The 19,857-nt window shown below is 43.4% G+C and overlaps 1 protein-coding gene across 1 annotated transcript; it reads right to left on the bottom strand.

Annotated features, from left to right (window-relative positions):
* Window positions 1-94: 94 nt before the first annotated feature.
* On the bottom strand, window positions 95-18,393 carry fbxw8 (F-box and WD repeat domain containing 8). Its single transcript, XM_084024481.1, has 11 exons — window positions 17,841-18,393; window positions 17,649-17,753; window positions 16,499-16,663; window positions 15,976-16,064; window positions 13,103-13,260; window positions 12,741-12,937; window positions 12,260-12,478; window positions 6,019-6,146; window positions 1,983-2,156; window positions 1,348-1,464; window positions 95-667 (listed from the first exon to the last, which is right to left on the bottom strand). Exons 1-11 carry the CDS (start codon window positions 18,243-18,245, stop codon window positions 502-504), a joined length of 1,923 nt encoding a protein of 640 aa, XP_083880607.1. The 5' UTR covers window positions 18,246-18,393; the 3' UTR covers window positions 95-501.
* Window positions 18,394-19,857: the final 1,464 nt, after the last annotated feature.

Genomic DNA, 19,857 nt, shown 5'->3' with positions numbered 1-19,857 from the left:
TAACCAACCACTGCTGTTCTTCCGTGAAAATCCACTATTTTTGACCGCTACCGCCCTTAGATTATATAACAGACTTTGTACTGAATTGTATTAATGACCTAAATAAATAACCATTATGATAATACAAATGTCTAGATATGATTTTGTTTTTGGAGAAACTAATAACAAATGTGCTATGAAGAATCTTGTTTAGGAATTGGGGTAGAATGTTTTTTTTATTGCTGTAATGTCAATTAATAATCCATTAATTTTACAGCAATGGTTTACAAGACTGTGATCCCGTGCAACATCTGGGCAGCTTCCGCGTACTCAATAACGAATACCAACGGTTACAGATCATAAACATTAAAATGTTACATTTCCAAGAATATTGATTTGACAAGGATGCTAAAAGAAACTAAATAAATAAAAGGTTTTGAAAATCAAACTAATCAAGGGTGAAAGTGTCTACTGTCTGTTCAGTCACTCACTGAGCCCAGCGTTAGTTTGCAGAACTGAGCGTCAGCGGGACGGATGGGAGCCGGAAAGTTTGTCGTAAGGCACCGCCAGGCCGATGTTGTAGTTGTAACCGGACGACTCCACGTAGTCGGACCTGCAGATGGGCAGGATGTGATCCTGGGACAACGCATCCTCGGAGAAGTCGTAATGGCAGATGACTCCCCTGTGTCTGAAGCACAAACATCTCTATTAGTAACAGCAGGACATTACTTATTTCCCTTTTTGGAAAGTGGTTCTAACCTGATGCTTGAGGACGTTAAAGCAGACGCCCAAACATGTCCGATGAAGAGCAAAACTGTAGCTTTATGGGTGGGATTAATTAAAAGCATGACTTAACTCAGTGTCTTCCATGAGTCCCTTTTAACAATGACATGCTGCTTTGTAGGCAGAAATAAAATCTTGAGGTGCAGGAAGTTGTCTGAGAGATGTGGCCTCAATTTTATTTTGAGAAAGTGCCATGTTTACCTGCCACCTTAAACTAATGTACTATTGTTATGACACTTACTTTGACAATAGCAATAATATATTGCCATTTAAAGGCATAGTTCAACATTTTGGAAAGTAAACTCCTTATCTTCCCGAGAATAAGGTGAGAAGATCCATACTCTACTTTTATCATGTGGTATCAATGTTTCTCTCTGTAGGTAAGAAAATACGTGCATTACCGAAAACATCAAACTGTTCCTTTAAAGCATGTTAAAATGTTGAATTTGTTTCTAAAAACATGTACAGAGAAGCAATCACTTCACAGAGTATTTGTCTCTGTGGGAAATGGGAGGTTGAGGTGGAGAAGAGATCCAGGTTTGAGAAGTAGAATAAGAGGAAGAGTGTGGGAGGAAGATCAGTGACCTGCGGTGAGCCGTGAGGTCATCGTCCGTGATGCAGGCCCCCCTGGGCGACTTGTCGTCGGGGATGTTGGCTGTGACCAGGGTGCTGGTGTTGAAGCGTACATGCCTGACAGGATGCCTGCAGCCGAGACAGCAAACAAATCATTCACTATAAAAGACGCACACATTTTTTTTTGCACAAATGGCTCTTGAAACACATGCATAGATGTCTGGAACTATATCTAAAAATAATTGTGATATTATTCCAGACGTGACACAAAATGTTTTCTAATCAGCAAAAAGCTACACACATTCTCATTTTCCCTTAATGTGGACCACATGGTTTGTGGTACTAAATCATTTCAAAATAAAAGCCACATACATGTGATGCAAACTATGAAGAATTTGCCAGCGCTGCGATGAATCAGACTATTGTCTTATTTGTGGCACTAACAATAATTAGGAGAACAATAAGCCATATGAATGAGAAGAAATGAAAGCATGTACAGCCACTGGGCTAATTGGATTTTGTAAATGGCTTAATCAAGCCTCAAAAAGCACAACTGTAACGCCGAGAAACAAACAGGAGCTCAGTCACAAACAGATCTTTGAAGAGCGTTTAACTGCACATTTGGCTCACAGGGAAGGCGATCCCACCTGTTGTGCATCTCCCACAGCTTCGCTCCCATCCTCATCTCCCACACACACACCAGGCCTTCGCCGCCGCCGCTAACGATCTTCCAGTCGTCCGCCTGCACCGAGGTGACACCCAGGTGGTGGGCGTACAGCGACGCCACGGAGGCACCGGCCCGCAGGTCGAACACCCTCACCCTGAAACACCACAGACGGTTACAATTCATTGAGAAATTCATTGCTTGTTTTTGCCGTGAGATTGCAAATCATTTGAGGAGCACGACGCGTTATTGGTTTATGGGCCGAGACTGCGATGATGCAACCGTTTTAGAGCTGCACATCCTATTCAGGAATCTCTCTCACTCTGTAAGCCATTTGAAGTTAGTCCAATGAAAGAATAGAAAGTGAAGTGAGAACAATAGGATCAGTCATTTCCAGTGATATTTGGGATTCTTACTTCCTGCTTGCAGAGGCGCACGACTCCAAGACCGCACAAGAGAGAGAGAGCACGGTTTGTCAAAGGCTGCATTCATTTACAGACAAAAGGACACTATTCTCACTTTTGAACGAACTTTTCAACATTCAGTCAAGAGACCGAAGACAAATACAAACTGCAGCAGATGTGCCAATGCAAGCTTTAGATGCAGCCTCATTTAAATTAACCCAAATATCACGTTATATCTTCGCCTGCTGTCGTCACCAGGATATATTTGACCACTTTCACTGGCGGTGGGGCCAGTAAAAGCAATACTCTTTTAATAATATAGGGATATAGTGTGGATAGAAATCACAGAGACATGAAGCTGGTTCATTAGATGAGGCATGAAAAACCACATCGTGGTACCAGAGTACAATATCAAGTAGACATAAAGAACCCAAACATGAATAAACAATGAGTAAACAAACCAAAAGAACCCAAACATGAATAAAGGGTGTCAAATACAATAAACAGGTCTACAAGCAAGAATGTACGCAGGGTGGTAAGAGAATCTAAGTCTCACATCTCTCCACAAAGTAGAGACAAATGAAGAACTGATTCGAGGATGTTGCTGATCACTTTAAAAACAGCAGTTTAAAATGTTGACATCGAGTTCCTCTTTAAAATCATTGTTTTATGCAGTTTTGCCGACTTTGTAATTGTTTTACTTTACCCGACCCTTAGCTTTGTTTTTTTGTTTGTTAAATATTTGAATTATTATCTTTTAATGTAATTTTCTTAATCTTTTCTTTTATTATTTCTTTTGTATTTAATGTATTTACCCATGTATTTATTTTCCACCCCTTTCTACAAAGCACGTCACAAATTCTGCTTTGAGAAAGTGTCCTATGCACTTCTGATATAATAATCTAATGAATAACTAATATTAACAAATTAATAATAGTAGAAGAAAAATTGTATTATTATTAAAGCAAAAGTATAATTATTCAAATGTATTATATAAAAAAAGGCAATAACAGCAGGGATTTCTGCGTGCTGGGCTTCATGAGCAGCTCAGCCCAGGGGACCTTCAGCTCCATCTGTTGTCATCGTGGCTTTATTGCAGCTGAAAGCATCCAGGACATGACTCCATCCAGGCTCAACCTTCTTCCAAGACTTCATTACCATAATCAAATTCCCTCTGGGGACTCAAACACATTTCATTTCCGCTCACACAAATGTTTTCAAGAATCACAGTTAAATGGCTAAATGGGCCTTCTTGTTGTCTGCAGTTTGTTTCTGCCTGTTTAGTGGCATTACGTGATGGAGGCACACATTTAAACAATGAGGACGGAGCATTACTGGCAGACCGCAGGGAACCATCAATCTAGTGTCCGTCTTCAGTGAGCTGTCAGTGGCCAGACTCCACTTCATTAATCAGGAGGAGCTCAGTGTTGGAAAGGCTCGGATAACTCCAGTTTAGTTTCCTGCAGCTGCGCCCGGCATTATCATTATATGCTGAGGATTATGGTTTGATGCATATCTGTGATTTGGTGATCAAAACTTGACTTGTTTGGAATTCCATACAAATGGATGCTTTTAACATTCTAACACAGTTGGGCTGTTGCAGAGCAAGCGGAGTTTATTGCCAAACTTCCAGGTTTTTCTGCTCGGCAGACGTTGCGGTTACAACCTGTGGGTTGAACACCTGTAGCTTTCTCTATTCCAAGGTCGAGGAGGTCCTGTCACGTGTCCCGAATAGACCAAATTCCACAACAGGTGAAAAATGTACATGGAAAAATATTCATTTCGTTTTTTTTTCCTGCAAGAATGTGTCAAGGGCCACTTAAGGTGATGTAGAGGACTGTGTATTCTACCTTCTCCCATCAAATAAAAAGCCAGTCAATACAACTACACTACAGACATGCTAGCTCATTGTACTGAAGCCTGTGTTACTCTGAGCAAAAGGCTAACATGGTCACAAAGAACCGCTGAGGCTGGATCTCATTTGTTTTTGCAGGGTTATTTGGTAATAAACTGAACTACTGATCAAATAATAAAAAAAACTCATCCTGGGGACCATGAATCTCTGCACATGATTTCTGGTGATCCATCCTGTAGTTAAGGAGACAGCGTGAGCTACATGGGGAAGCTACTCAAAGTCATCAAGGTTTTTCTTCTAGAAAACACGACTGTCTGTACAAAATTTTGTAGATTTGTCATTTTTTTGCTGCATAGATTAAATGTCAGGTGATCACCAAAGTCAGTAGGACTCATCCTCTGAGGACCACGAAAGTCCGTACAAAATTACAATCTCCATCTCATGGTTTTCGAGAGATTTCATTCTACTGTGGCCAAGGTTGTGATCGCTGGAACGTGTTACTAGTGTGACTAAAACTCAGTTTGAAGACATTTGTATTTTGTTATCTTAGATTTCAAGTGGTCTCGAGGCACGACCAAACAACTGCAGGCCTGCATAGTGGTAACTGACCAATAGCCACAGGTATGACCCTCACTAATACTTCCTTTTCCCTTACTGTATCCAATTTTGCTCTTGGCCCACATCTTCTGTCTGCACAGATGTGGCCTTCTTCCAAACAGCCCCTATCAGGACCGCTCATTTGCTCCCTGGATCCCGCAAAAAAACAGGAGGGACAAAACTCATTTGGACAGAGAGAAAGGATGCATTAGGCTCTGGCCTTAAGCCATCCTGTCAGACGGCCAAGATCGCCCACTGTCTCCCCCATTTGTCTTTGATTGTGCGCTGCATCAGCTGGGGCCAAAGTGGAAGAGCCAAATCTCTGAACGAAACTACACATCCGTCAGAAGGCGAAGACCAAAAGTAGAGCAGAAAGGAATTGGATAAACACGAACAATGCTCTGGCTAGGAAGAAAAAAATGAAATTCAAAACAGTGCTGAACATTTGGCACTTGACGTTTAACGGGAAATGTTTCCGTACGGTTGCTAGGAGTCATAACTATTAAGAGAGCGGGGGAAAAAACAAAACCTTAACAATATGGTGTGGTCTGTCTTGCGCTTTAAGCCAACCACTCAACAGCCAGATGGATTTGGTGCTGAATAGGAACAGCAGGGGCAGGTCTGGACCAAGACACGCCAGGGATTTTTCTCCTCCTGCCAGCTCGTGCACCACAGCACCCGCTAACAAGTGCAGAATAGATGAATGGCTCTTTTATGAGCCTTTTCCCTCATCTGGAGAGCCAGGTTAGCGCTGAGGCAAGCGTGTGCGCATGCATGGGTGCGTGCGTCGGCGCCGGATGGGATCAAGAATGGCCAGATGGTTTTTTTTGTCTGTAGTATCTCAGGTAACGGAGGAGACAGACAGACATCTCTATTCAACACAAAGGACAAAACGTCTCACATCCACGCACGCCGATGCCACCGTTCTCTATTTTACTCAGCTTTGTGTTTCATGGCATCAGAGAGACTGAGTAGTCCTCCATCAGGTGCCACTGTGGGAAGGCTATTATACAGACACACCTTTCAGCTTAGGATCTTGGCTCAGCTTCAACCATTTGTCATGTTTAAATGAACCCCAGTCAGTGAGTGTTGGGAGTTTCTTTCCCGCCGTCTCCCGTTTGTCTGAAGGTGTGTGTTTTTGTCTCTCTCTTGTGATGTCCTACCTCCTGTCTTTGTTTCCACACAGCAGCAGGTGAGGAGGGCTGTCTCTCAGGTTGACGCAGGTGAAATCTCCCAGCGAGTCGCCCACACAAGCCACAGATCTGGCCGTCTCAAGACTGTAGACGTGGATCTGAAAAGCAGGAACGCACATGAGCATCAAACCGTTTGAGATGATACCACGTTATATGAGAAGTTAACCTGCTTCCTATTTCCTCAAATCCTTCTTTTAAAATATCTTTCCTAACAACTCGCCAAATAAGTGTGTAATTTGCTTTCTACATGTGGTGTAGAATATTATCAATGATAAATGAAATAAATCAATCTAATATCGAACAAAGTCTGACCTTCTGTTGGTGAGCTTAAAATCTGCTCCGACTCTCGTTTCCTCTCCCTCCTGCTAATTCTCTGCACAATTTAAAACGACACACTGAGATGGAACTGCCAATATCGGGTATCATGTATCATCCAAAAGCCGAACACAGCTAAGAGAAGTGAAGCTTTGCCAACTCATTAAAAGCAAAGCGTCGTAAATCCGGGTGAAAAAATAAAGGAACATAAATCATCCTATGGGCATTCTTTAATTATGGACAGGGATGCACACCATTGCCGAAGGCTGAATGGCTGCAACAAACTTTCTTCATACGAACTACAATGATGTCATCTGGAGCTGGCCTAATTGGTCAATTAGTGGCTGATGTTTTCTCATCCAAATGAGACAGAACAAACAGGATAACCGCCAGGCAAAATTATCTTTGAATAATTAAAATGATTAAGAAATTAAACTAAGGAGGGAGGGAGAGAGAGAGAGACAGAAGGTAGACAGGAAGAAAGTGAGACGGTGACAAAGAAAAAGAAGTTTAGCGGGAGGTAAATACATTTAAAAAAAATGTAAAACAGGCATGATGTAAGCCTTGAGGAGGTGCCAGCAGTTTTTGTGTGTCCCTCATTTGGGCCAAGCAGCGCTGTAATTGCGCACCACCCCGGGGCAAAGCCCAAATCACACCGGACTTTGAAATGACAGCTTGATAGGATTTGGACAGCGGAGGAGAGAGAGAGGGGAGGGGGGGGTTAGCTGAGAAAGAGGGAAGGGGGCGCAGGAATCAGGTCCAGCCTGCTGTTCTCAATGAATCATTAGAGTTTTCGGTAAAGATCGCTTTTATTAAATATATGCCCAACCCGCTCACTAAAATGAAGAAATGTCCCTGAGGGAGGCAAAGGAGCTGCTTTGTGATTATGAAGAGGGCTGTTTATAGACTGCAGCGGCACACTTTGAGGACGGATAATCATGGCCGTGAGGATAGAGGAAGCTGGTAGGTTAATGCACTTGCTGGAGCACCGCTGAGGCTTGCTGACAAAGGAATCTCTAATGGCGGCTTGTATAGAGATGTTAATGCAATCACTCTCTTTGCTTTTACAAAGATGAAGAAATTTGGCAATTATTGCTGCACTTTGGAGAAAACCTTTCATGTTCACGTTGCCGTCGCCTGGATTGTTGAATACATGTGTCCAAAGAGCAGGCTTTGGTTTTGGCTTCCAATTAATCTTGTCATCTCTGGAATATCACACATTAGGAATGGAAGCCATGAAGGGCCAATTGTTTCCAACAGGACTCGCCGCTCGCTGAGTTCACTCTGCTCCATCGAGCAGACAGAGAGACTAACAAAGTGAAATCCTCGGCCAAGGTAAAGGGTCTGAATAAAATCCGGCCTGCCGGCTTTTCCGTGGCCCATGATGCCCCATTCCTGTCACGCGCTAAACACCCACATCTGAAACAAATATGGATTCAGAGCTGCATTCGGCTGAGACGCCATGTGGACAAACAGAGATTAGCACATTGGACCAGATGCATGATAATGGCAGCTTTGTGGTTTGGCATTTCCAAGTTATCCCACAGCAGATTGGGAAACTTGCTTGAAGTATACAACAGTTGCTTTGTTTTGTGTACTTCCACAGAGAAGTCTGTGTACAGCTGTATTTGATTACTCTCTGGACAAACAAGATGCTAGTGGGCAAGGCACAAGAAAACTAAAAGCCAAATCACAGAGTAGTTTGGTGGTGCTTCTTGACTCTTTGTGGTTAGAAGCTGTTGGTTGAAGCTGAAACTAATTAGACAAAGGCTAAAGGAACAAATGAAGGGAGTAGACATGAGGGAAGTGTATTTCACTTTTCGCTCAAACGTTTTTGCAGCAATTTTTGGGTTGACAACATATGTTATACAGATTTGGTGTCAAATTTAACCACAATTTTACCAATCAAACAAAAAATAAAATGATTAAAAATCCCTCCAAGATACTACATTAAGACACCACAACATTGAGAACAATCATAGACATTTTTTTTTAGCAAATACTAACAGTGAACCCACAGCACTTTCAGCTTTCAGGTCAAAATGATGAAATTCCAATGTTGTGATTTTTTCTTTTTCTGTCTGCAATCCAGAAGGCCTCAGAGGGTAATATAAGGAGGAGAATACTGCATCCTGGCTAAGGGTAGGAGTGTATGCATGCGATTAGTTATTTCAGTGAAAGTAGTTTCAGTGAAGTGATATTCATCCGGCTCAGTTCACCACCATATTAACCCGATGGCCTCAGGTGCACAGCGTAGTGGTCCGTTCCCTCACATCCATACAGAAAAGTGCAGATCTCAGCCAGGTGTGTCTGCGACGGCCGTTGCCATAACGTGTGACTGAATGAATACAACCCTGGGCTGTAAATCTCATCCAACGTGCTTTCTCCAAACTCAAAATCTGAACCGAAGTCGTTGTGGAATACATTTGCCAAAAAAAAACAAATTAAACTCACCAAACTGTGTGTCTGCTTAGCGGCGGCTAAGCTACTGTGTGTAATGTGGATTGGCTGACTGAAAGGAAACGAAGCCCACAAGCTGTTACACTCACATCACAGACTCACTATAACCATCAGAAAAGATGTTTTACTACCAACCCGTCAGCTTGTCCCTTTATTCAACCAGTATACTCAACCCACCCTCAGCAATACAGCGCTGCACTGAAGCGGGTGTGCTGCTATTGCATTGTTCACCTGAAACCTGCTTGTAACTGCAGCAGTAACTTCGCATAGCATTCTTGTAGGATGTAATAGCCTCATCTCAACATGAGATAGATATTCCATACTCACATACTATTCACTTCTTCTGAGTGTGAGGAGTTACATTTCTGTGAAAGCTGTGCTGCTTGGGTTCGTACTTCCATACTCCTATAAACCCCACCTACATACGTGCCCTTCAGTCTGCCTTCTCATGCATCCAGCCCTCTGAACTCGAGGCAGTGAGAGGATGACAGAGAGTGCTCCGTGATAGACCCACTGCAGTGGACGGATAGTTTGCCAGCGACGATGCCAGGCTGTGTTGACAGCCACGAGCTTGGTGGGTGGGTGGCTGGGTGCCCCCCGGTCCACTGGCAAGAAGGTGGCGAGTAGTAATGAGGATCTGGAGACTGGCTCCGGAAGACAGACAGACAGACAGACAGACAGACAGACAGACAGACAGACAGACAGACAGACAGACACAGACACAGACACACACACACACACACACACAAAGATGGGGAGGGCTAGAAGACAAAGCAAGCTAAATTAACTTGCGTCAATAAAAAAAAAGCAGCTTTTGTACTTTGTGTTGACAGCTGCCTGAACAAAGTTAACAAAAACACAGCGATGGAAGTTGAGGTTGATCGAAAGTCACGATGCTGCAAATGAAAATGTTTCACTCACAAAGGTGTGAGATGGCTTCCGTGGATGCCATATTGACAGATTTTAATGAAGCATATGTTTTCGGAAAGGAAAGGCTGCATCACTAACGGCGGCAGCCAATTCATGCTTTCTCTCCTTCGCAGTACGAAATTACTGCTGGAAGCGTGACAAGAGTGACAGACAGGTTAATTACATTTGTGAAATATTTTAATTAGTAAGAGAGGTATGCTAATCATGAACTGGCATAGTTGAGCTGTGAGTTTGGGCGAAGATCACTATGGAAACAAGGAAGTTTAAAGAGTTTGTCCTTGTGCTTTTGGTCCTGTGAATACAATGGAGTGAATCTAAAATGCGAGCATGCTGGGAAAGGAGCTGCTGCTTTTTATCCTCAAATTTGTTTTTCAGGGCTACATCAGCAGCTTGAGTTTAAAAACGGCTACAAAACAGGTAGGAAAAGAAAATGAAGGAAATCAGGGATCTTCCCCACACTGAAAAACTGAAAAACATCAACAATCATTTGATTATTCTTCATTAATAAAACCTAAACGTTAATAATTACTGTGGCAACTATTTATTATTGATTTAACTGCTGATTATTGTTTAAAATCAATCATATCGTCTGTAAAATGTCTTTCTCAAAAGATATTACATTTTAAATGGTCAAAAACATCTTATATTGGAGTAACTACAATCAGATAATGATTAGCATTTTCCCTTTATAATAATCAAACATCTAAATACAGTTTTTTTATCATTCTGATCGATTAATTCTTTTATAATTTCAGCTCTGAATGAAATTAATTCAATACAGTCCAATCAAACAGTTTCAGTAAATACTGAAAACCATCTTGACTACGAGTTCATCAGTTACACTGATTAATGGACATCAACAATCTTTGCCTCTACTTCAGGCAATGTGGCTTTGTTTCCTGATAAGGTGAGGCTGTTATGTCCCTTACTGCTACTCTCCCCTCGGTCCACTATGTGGTGCTTTCGAGCTGCCGCTGAATCGGTGTATCTTTTCTAACAGGGGTGATGTCAGCGGAGACGCGTTGCCAAAAACCCGTCAATAACAAACAGATTGCTCGGGTGGCGCTTGCTGTTTCTAAAAGCTTCCGTTTGGCCAGTCGGTCGCTGCGGCGAATAACGGCCGCTTTATTAATGACATCATTATCTCTGGATGCAGCAGCTTTTCTTCATCCTTCGTTTTAAGACAAAACAATATGTGGATGAAGCTTTAAAGCGCAATGACATCGCTGCCTGCTGATCCCAACAGAGTCTTTGTCTCATGGCTCTTTGTGCTTTCTAAGTAAAGGCTTAAGAGTCAATTATGTGCCCGAGGTGCTTAGTAACACAATATTATTAGAAGAAAACAGGTGCAGCTCGGGGAGCCAAAGTTTACCAAAGTACCCTTTAAGGCTGTAGTAATTAGGAGCACGGCCCAATGAGGACTTGTTGCTATTTAAGCCAGCTAGTTCTGCTATTAACAAATCCCCAACAGGTACATGGCATTCATTTCTAAGGGGACCAGCCGGGTCTAAGGGGACACGAGTAATAGTGATCATGCTGTCAAGAGAGAGAACCATCTTTGTTTACACTGCACCTCAAATTCACACCAGCTAAACCAGTCTTAATGTAAGGAACCCAGAACTGTGCTCTGTATTTAAAAAGGAAGGAGGCAGACAAGATTTAGCCAAAAGATTAATCCGATGATTTTACCATTTTCTTTTTTTCCATCATTCAGATGTTAAGAGCACACAGACCTTTCCAACTCTTCTGGCAACCTTTCATATCAATTAGTATTAAGACTATAATAACATCTAAAATCCAGCTGCACACCTCCGAGGCTTCGCCATCTATTTTGTCGAGAGTCAAGGTTTTGTTGAGGTTTATTTGTCTTCCTGAGACATTTCAATTCCAGAAAGCACAAAAGAGGCATTGATGCAGCTCCATCAGTCCCATTAACATACAAACACTAGATCGCTCCACACGCTGGTCACAATGGACGAGATAATCATCATCGTCACAATATCAGCCTGAACTGTTCCTGCTTCACTTCACATATTGGTGAAATTGTTATTTGTGAAGCTTCTGCCAGGGCTGCACGCTCGGCGCCAAACACACTGAGAGTTCAAAATGTGTATTTGCAGGCGCTCCTTGCTCAAAACAGGGTGGTGGATGCAGATACTACAGTACAGTCTGTTCAGAGTTTAGCAACTTGGAGGAGCAAATGCAGCAACACGGGGAGCAGATGGGGTCATTCATCTAGACTAATGACTTGCCTTGTTTTCTGTATGTCAAGTATACTTGGGCTACATGAAAGGGACTTCAAATCCAATTTATTAGTAGCAGTTGAATTTTTAGGAATGATGCTGGGATGTGAAATACTTCATGATGTCTATAATCAATTTGGATCCTTCTTTTATACGACTAAGAGGGCAACATATCAACAAGTCCGCTTAAAATGTTCCATCTATTAATGACTAGAAAAACTACTTCATATTCAACAGAAACGGTGTGGAGACACTGCGCCCACCTTGTTTCCTCCATCGTGCATGGCCCAGCCCGTGCGCTTCACTCCGAGTGCAACATGGGAGTCGGAGGCATCCAGGCAGGTGACGGGATGATCGTAGACCGAGTGCAGGTTCCTTGGCTTCTCCTCCCGCGGGTCCAACAGGTACATGGTCTCTCCCACCGCCAGAGCCGCCAGCGGCCACTGCTGCCCTCTGCCTGGCACCACAACCAGCCGCTCCACCTGCCACGCAGACAAGATGGAGAAAGTACAGCGTCTCACTCTTTTATGTGTTTGTGGTGAGCCTGGTTAAAACGAGCACCAATAGTGGATCTTCACTGATGTTGAGGGATGAAAACATGAGAACATAAAGGGGATGAAAGGTTGACAAATACCAAAGTCACCCTTTGTAACGCTTCTAGCATTATTTATTTATTATAGGAAAATACACACAACACATCAGTTGCAGCATTTCATACATGAGGATTAATAGCGCCGGTCTTACAGTCTTGGGGAGCTGAGCCCGGCAGAGGGTCCTCCAGTAGCCGCGATCGTCGGCGTGGTCCAGTCGAACGTCACGCCCGGCAGCAGAACCCAGGACGGGACTGTCGGGGCTCAGGGCCAGGGCCTGGATCCTCTCTGGGCTCTGGTAGTGGTGGATGGGCTCCCCACCTGTCTCTGTGCTCCACAGGTCCACACAGCCTACAGCCAAGACAGCGACAGGCAGTCCCTTAGTACTTTAATAACCGCACTGAGACGAGTAACTCAAATGGATTCATTCAAACTTTCAGACGATGTAACAAATACATTTCTGCCTGTTCTAGTTTACCACAGGATCACAGTGCATAAACAAGCATACACACTCACCATCTTCATAAGCAGCAGCAGCCACCGCGCTGTTGACCTGGACGTGACTGACATAAGGTCTGGGGTTGGAGAGGGCCGACAGGCTGTTACCCTTCAGGAAGGAGGCTGCCGAGTCCCAGTGCAGCGTGTCCCACAGCCTCACGTCACCAGACGTGTACCTGACACACAAACAGGCACACCACATTTACATCTTGGACACTTTTGTCCAAAGCGCTATAGAACTTTTTTTCACATCACGCCGAACATGCACAATTCAAATATTTCGCTCTGCACAAAAAGGCTGATGAATGTGACGGCAGAATTATTGCCCATTTTTCCATCGTGGGCTGACAAGTTAGTCTCCTCGAGGATACCTGACGTCACCCTCTCACCTCTGAATCATTTCCCCTCTCACGCCTTCCTCCTTTGCTCACTCTGACTCGTTGTTGTTTTGTTTTCTTAAAGCTTTGTTACACGATCTTTCCAGGACTACAGGGGTGTTGTTTGAGCGGAACAAGGCTGAACATTTCAACCCTTATTACTGGCGGTTTATTGGGATGATCTACAGCAGGAAGTGAAGCCAATGCACTCAGCAAAAACCTTTTTGTTTGTCGTTTAAAACAATGAATCCCTTTAAGAACTGATCCATTTTAGAAATCGTTGTCAAATCATTTTCTGTCAATCCACAACCTGATAAATCAACACTGTTTAGAGCGGAAACTATAAAAAAAAAACACTTGATGATCAAGAATTTACTCATTTGAGTGATATTTCAAGTAAACAACCAACATTTTCTTGTTCCAGTTTCTCTAGTTTGTTGCTTTCAATCAAGACATTTAAAGGCTCTGGTAATCTGGTCGGGGCGTTTGCTATTTTACAGACAGAACAATGAATCAATGAATGGAGATAAATTGATAATACATTAATTTACTAAATAAAACTGCAATTCTTCCACCGGCTTCCCACCTTTCCTCTTCAAGAAACTAAAAGCTTTGCTCCATATCCATTTGTACAAAGAGGAACCCAACAGGCTTCTTATCCATCCAACCAGGCTGACGGTACGCAGCGTAGAGGTCAACAGAGGTCGCCAATCTCCCCAGTGATTGTTAAGTTTGCATTAATTATACAAACGTCCCATAACCTGATTTATGAATGTTAACAATCAGCACCAGTAAAGTCAAGTTCGAGTTCATCCTGCTTTTCCCCATTCTGATGCTCTGATATCAGTCACCCCCGCCCCAAAATCACCCCCTCGCCCTCAATAGGCTTCTGTTCAAGTCCAAGTCAATGAGTTCTCACTGTGGGAGACGACAAACAGCCAGCGTTACCACCTCCACAGATACCATCATGTCTGAGTGTGTGTGACACAGCGAGAGTGGCAGAGGGAGTACATGTGTGTGTGTGTGTGTGTGTGTGTGTGTGTGTGTGTGTGTGTGTGTGTGTGTGTGTGTGTGTGTGTGTGTGTGTGTGACTCTGGCATGGCGGGGTTTGGCAGGAAGCAAACAATAGGAATACACACTTCCACTTAATTGGTGCATCACCTCGACGCCGACTAGCGACAGGATGCTGATGCTGAATCTCATCCAAGTCATTCGTCAAAACTTTCATGTGGAGGAAACTTTGTGCGGAGAACGACTGCCGTAATCTTCCCGCACGCCTCATCGGACGTGGCCTTCGTGTCGCCGCGTGACTCCAAGGGTTGCCTGGTTAATGAGACGACGTCTCCTGCTGCCTTTTTAAGTGCCAGATCTCATTCCAGCGCGTTCCTAACGAGATTTTGTGGATGTGAGTGAATCGTTCTGGATTACTCTTAACCGATATTGATTTGTTTCTAGTTAAACAAATTCAAGTACTTCCACTTTGATGAATTGCCCTTTAAGTACCAATAATGGGGAAAGTATTGATGTTGGGAATTTGTTAATAGGCAAGGCAAGGGTACAAATAAAAGGAAAGATTTATGACTGTTCACATTTTACAAAGTGCTTTATTCCATGTCTAGACTGTTTCGGTGTCCTACACCTGTTAACCTGACGAGATACAAACACACCGTCTCCTCCGATGAGACACAGGAGCAGTGAGGGGAATCTAATCACATCACTCCCTGGAGACGTTGCTCAGCTCCTTGTGGGCAGCCCGATCCTGCTCGAGTGGGCCGGCGCAATCCATCACTGTCTCAGCCCGTTTGTTTCAGGCAGGTTTGGTTTACACGTTTCTTGGGTCATTAGTAAGAAAATAATATGTTTCGACATTCATTCACGAGCAGAAAACTCAACCGCAATATCAACAAAATCTGGTCAAAGGAGCAACACTGTGGACCGTCACATGTCTCAACTGCTGCCTGGCTGCTTCCCAGCAGGCTTTGTGCTTTTTCGTCTCGCAGGTTTCCATGGATCGGGGTTACACCTGGACGTTGCTGCACCTGCTGCCACGGCCTCGCACGACACCCCTGTTATTCTCATTATTACCTGTCATAGTTCTATTATTACTGCGATTATCATTCTAGTATATCCGTTGCTGCAATTATAAGCAGTAGTAGTCATATTACTACTATTATTTCTGCTAATATTATTATCATTCTATTATATACACCAATACTAGTATTACTGCTTTTAATTATTTTTTCTATTATTATAATTAATATAGCTGTTTTTCAATAATATCATGTTTTAGCCACTAGGAATTTAAATTCCCAAACTACTTAATTTAAAAGTTTGGTTTTCATTCAATCAAAGCCTGAGGTCTAAATGTGACATCATTTCAAACATAAATCAGAAGATTTTATACCGACAATTATGCGGCATGGCAAAGAAAAACCGGGCAGATGAATTCAGAGTATATGTGCAGTCATATTTACAGCTGATGTCAGGAGCATGCTGGGAGGTCATGAAACTCACCCAGCCAAGACAAAGTTGTTACAGGAGCTGACGTCACACAGCACCTTCCCCAGCTCGAACTGCAGCTGGCTGATGGATCCCACTCGATTCTGGACAGAAAATATTACTTGCTGAGAAACTGTTTCATCTTTAACACAAACACATCATGGTACTGCAAGCCAGCCTACTCCTGAAAATACAACGAAACTGCATTGCCCTATTTGTATTCATGTAATTCTTTTAGATTAAATGGATGTACAAGCAGAACACTTAACAATCCAACTAAACTATAGAGAAAATTAAACTCATTATTATGATTTTCCTTCCAATTTAAAAAGTAAACTCTCCCCTCATAGACGTCAAAATCCCAAATTGAGAGATGTTTATCACATTTTATTATATTGAAAATAGAAATTACAGTTAAACCTAAGACGTAGCCATGGTCTACTGCTGATGCACAATACATTGTGCAGCAGTTTCAACAGACAAACTCCAGCGGCGGAGCTGAATTTGGGTTCACCGCGGTGGAACAACTCGAGCTCACCTTCCAGTTGGCGCGCACCGTTTTGGCCGAGTTCCTGCAGTCTCGCAGCGTGCTCTTCCAGCAGGGGGAGTCAGACACGCTGGCATCCTGATGATGGCCCTCCCCCGTGCACATCTTGAACCACAGAACGCCGTCCTCTGCAAGGACTCTCCATGCCCTGCTCACCTGGGAGGAGATTGGAGAGTGTAACCGTGGGGTGAGTCAGCATACATTACCAGCTTGCATCACTTCACTTGTTTGTGCTTAACGAGGCCGGCCGGCTGCCAAGCGGACCGCAGCACATGCTGCAGGTTGGCCACACGAAATGTAATTGTGCAAATGTATGAAGATTTATTAATCTACACCAATCAAAGTCACATAAGCTATAGATGCTGCCCGTGGCAATTGTGCATGTTCGGGGAAGTGCAAGGTAAGTGTGTTTTTAGGAATTTCACAAGCAAGTATTCTGTTGTGCACAATCAGCAAGCTGCACTCACTTTACAGGAAAGGATGCCAAAGGGCCAAGAAAAAAATTATTCTGTGCATGTTTTGGCTTTTTCAGGAATTTAATTTAGCATTTCACCAGCTGACGAAGATTTAACGAGCGGAAAATTAACTTGAGCATGGTGTAATGGTGTGAACCATTAATAATACTAATATTAATTATATACAAGATTTATTTTCCATTAAAACCTTTCAGAATTGCCAAGATAATTATTTTGTTAATTCAGAAAAAAGAGCAAATACATGTATATGTTTTCCTCAATAGAGAAAATTAACCTACTATTTATTTCCCCTTTTGCTTTGTTTTTCTTTATGGTTTTTATCAAATCACGAGTCCTTTAGTCTTTAGCACCTTGACTATGACCTAATGTGACTGAATTGGGCCTCATCAGTTGTAACATGTTTATATTGACAATGCAAGGCCCAATCACAGCGTTAGCAGTCAAAGGTCAAATTCGGTTGTTCTTGTGAAAATGTGACTGATGGAGAGATTGTAGTCGAAGCTTTACAGTGATATATCCTTCATGGCATTCTGTGGAGGCTAACTGGACTATTGCATGTCATTACACACACAATAAGGCGAGCATGTTGCTTGATGCTGTTGGTCTGGTGTAAGGCTCCTTTTATATTGCACCCACTTGTTTCGTTTTTCACCACAGCAGCTTACCTGTGCACAGCGGCCCAGCTCGGTACGGTCCAGGTATTGGAATATCTTCAAGGCTAACTCGTACGGCAACTCAATGTCAAAGAAGGGTATGTCATTGACCTCATTCTGCGAAGGAAACAATTAGATTCTGGTCAACCACCATCCGCATCACCACAACCACCATCATCATCATCATCATCATCATCATAATACCAGATCCTGAATGAGTTGATCCAGCAGCTCCTTGTCTTTCTTGACCTTCCTCTTAGGCTGTTGTTGGTGCTGCTGAAGGGAGGTTCTGCACTCGCTGGTTGTGTTTTGATACTGCCTCTTTCTCCTCCTTCTCTCCTCCTGAATCCTGTCCCGCAGAGGACTGGTCCTCCCGTCCAGCAAACTACGTGCAATGGACACATATTTAGGCTGGTCCTCATCTTCTGGTTTAGAAGGACTACGGGCCTCGGGGAGATCTTCGTCGTCGAAATAAATATTCTTCAAGTTACTCTGCCCCGACTGACCAGGAAGATCCAAGGAAGCGGAAGCAGGGGACTGCTCCTCTTTATTACACGTTATTTCTTCTTTCCAACGCTCCCTGAACGCAGCAAGTTCGTCATCTGCCATGTTTCTCAATCATCGTATACAAAAAATATAACTTGCCATAGTTTTAAAGCGGCGTCAATATGAATGTGTTAGTTGTGGAGGCCTCGCACGTCCCCGACAAGACTGTGGGCGCCGAAACAAAACAACCACATGTCCTTGTCTGTAAACAGTCCGGAGAGGAACAAGGCGCTGCTTATATGAGTTCCGCTAGTTTTTAATTCCACAGTGTTATTCTAACCGCGGCAATTCTCAGCGGTGATATATGTTTTTGTGGCCACAACTGACAATTGTTCTGCACATAAATGCAAGCATGTCATTTCCCATGCCAGAGGGGTGGCCATATTAGAAAATAATACAAAATGTTGACAGTGAAAAGACACCAGAAGGGGACACAGTGTCCCAGAACGGCACACAACAAAAGACTCCTCAGATCAAAGCAGACAGGAGAGATTCAAGAGTTAACCATGGCATCTCTCTTTTGGGAAAAGATGATGTAAACCCCACACCATGTGACACTGTAATGAATAATACAGTGGAGGGAGAGGGAGAGATAGAGAGAAGGAGGGGGCGAAAACACAGTTAAGGGTTGATGAGAGAAGAGAAGGAGGATCATATGTCCTCAAGACTTTAAGAGAGACGACTGGTTTGTTCTGATAGAGAAAGATGTGCTGGCTGCCGATAGACCAGCCATTGCTCCTGTCGGGCGACTCCACCTGCAGTGTCCGCCGACCCTCGCCGTGCTCGGTGGCTCAGCTGCTCGCCTCGCGCCTGCGGAGGATCGGAGACCAGCTGGAGAAGAGCCGGACGGCCGGGGAGTCGGACGGCGGCTCCAGCTGCGGGGGCGGCGGGACGCTGATGCTTGTGACCGGGCGAGGCCACTGGAAGAGCTTCCTGTGCGCCGCGACGCACTTGACCGTGCTCGTGCTGGTGGTCGCGAGGCGACACCTGTAGGGCGCGAGGCGGCAACACCAGCAACAGGTGCGTTAAACAGGGTCATGTCACCTGCGAAACTGAGACCGACCGAATCTCGCGTTGCCTTGTTGCTGTTGTTGCAACTAAGCTATATCGTGTAACTATAGTTTAAAGCAGCCACGAAAACGAGGGAAAATGACGTAGACGTTGAAATAAATGTTATATTTAATGTAAAACTTTAACGTGGAAACAGACACGCAAAAAGTGTAAATGATACTAATCTGTGAGCCACGTCCGCTTCTTCTGTAGGTTGAGACAACTTCTTCAAGTTGGTTCTTCACATTGGTGTATACAATGATAAAAAGTATAGTGTAGGCTGATTATGTTTTAATGTTATAATTATCAAGCATTCGGTACTTGTTCAATAGATTTAATCTCATCAAAAGAAATACATTTTCACTTTTAATTCAAATGTAACGCCGGTTGGTGTATTTATGCACATAAAGCTGGTAAAAAGCTTTGCATGTAGCTGATTAAATCATTTAATGAATTACCCGCTTTAAATTGGCGTTAATTGTTAATCACGTGTTGTCTTTACTGCGCTGTATATCTTAAAGTATCCGAAATGTGTTTCGAGCTGCTTTTTGTTAGTTATTTTTAAATGCGGTTTTGTGCTAATTAAGTGAACACATTATGTCTTATGTCACAGATGGTGCCTTCA

The sequence above is a fragment of the Eutrigla gurnardus genome, assembly GCF_963514095.1.
Source record: "Eutrigla gurnardus genome assembly, chromosome: 13".
In the NCBI taxonomy this organism is placed as follows: domain Eukaryota; kingdom Metazoa; phylum Chordata; class Actinopteri; order Perciformes; family Triglidae; genus Eutrigla; species Eutrigla gurnardus.
The sequence above is the reverse complement of the archived record's forward strand: the minus strand, read 5'-3'. Positions and strand labels throughout refer to the sequence as shown.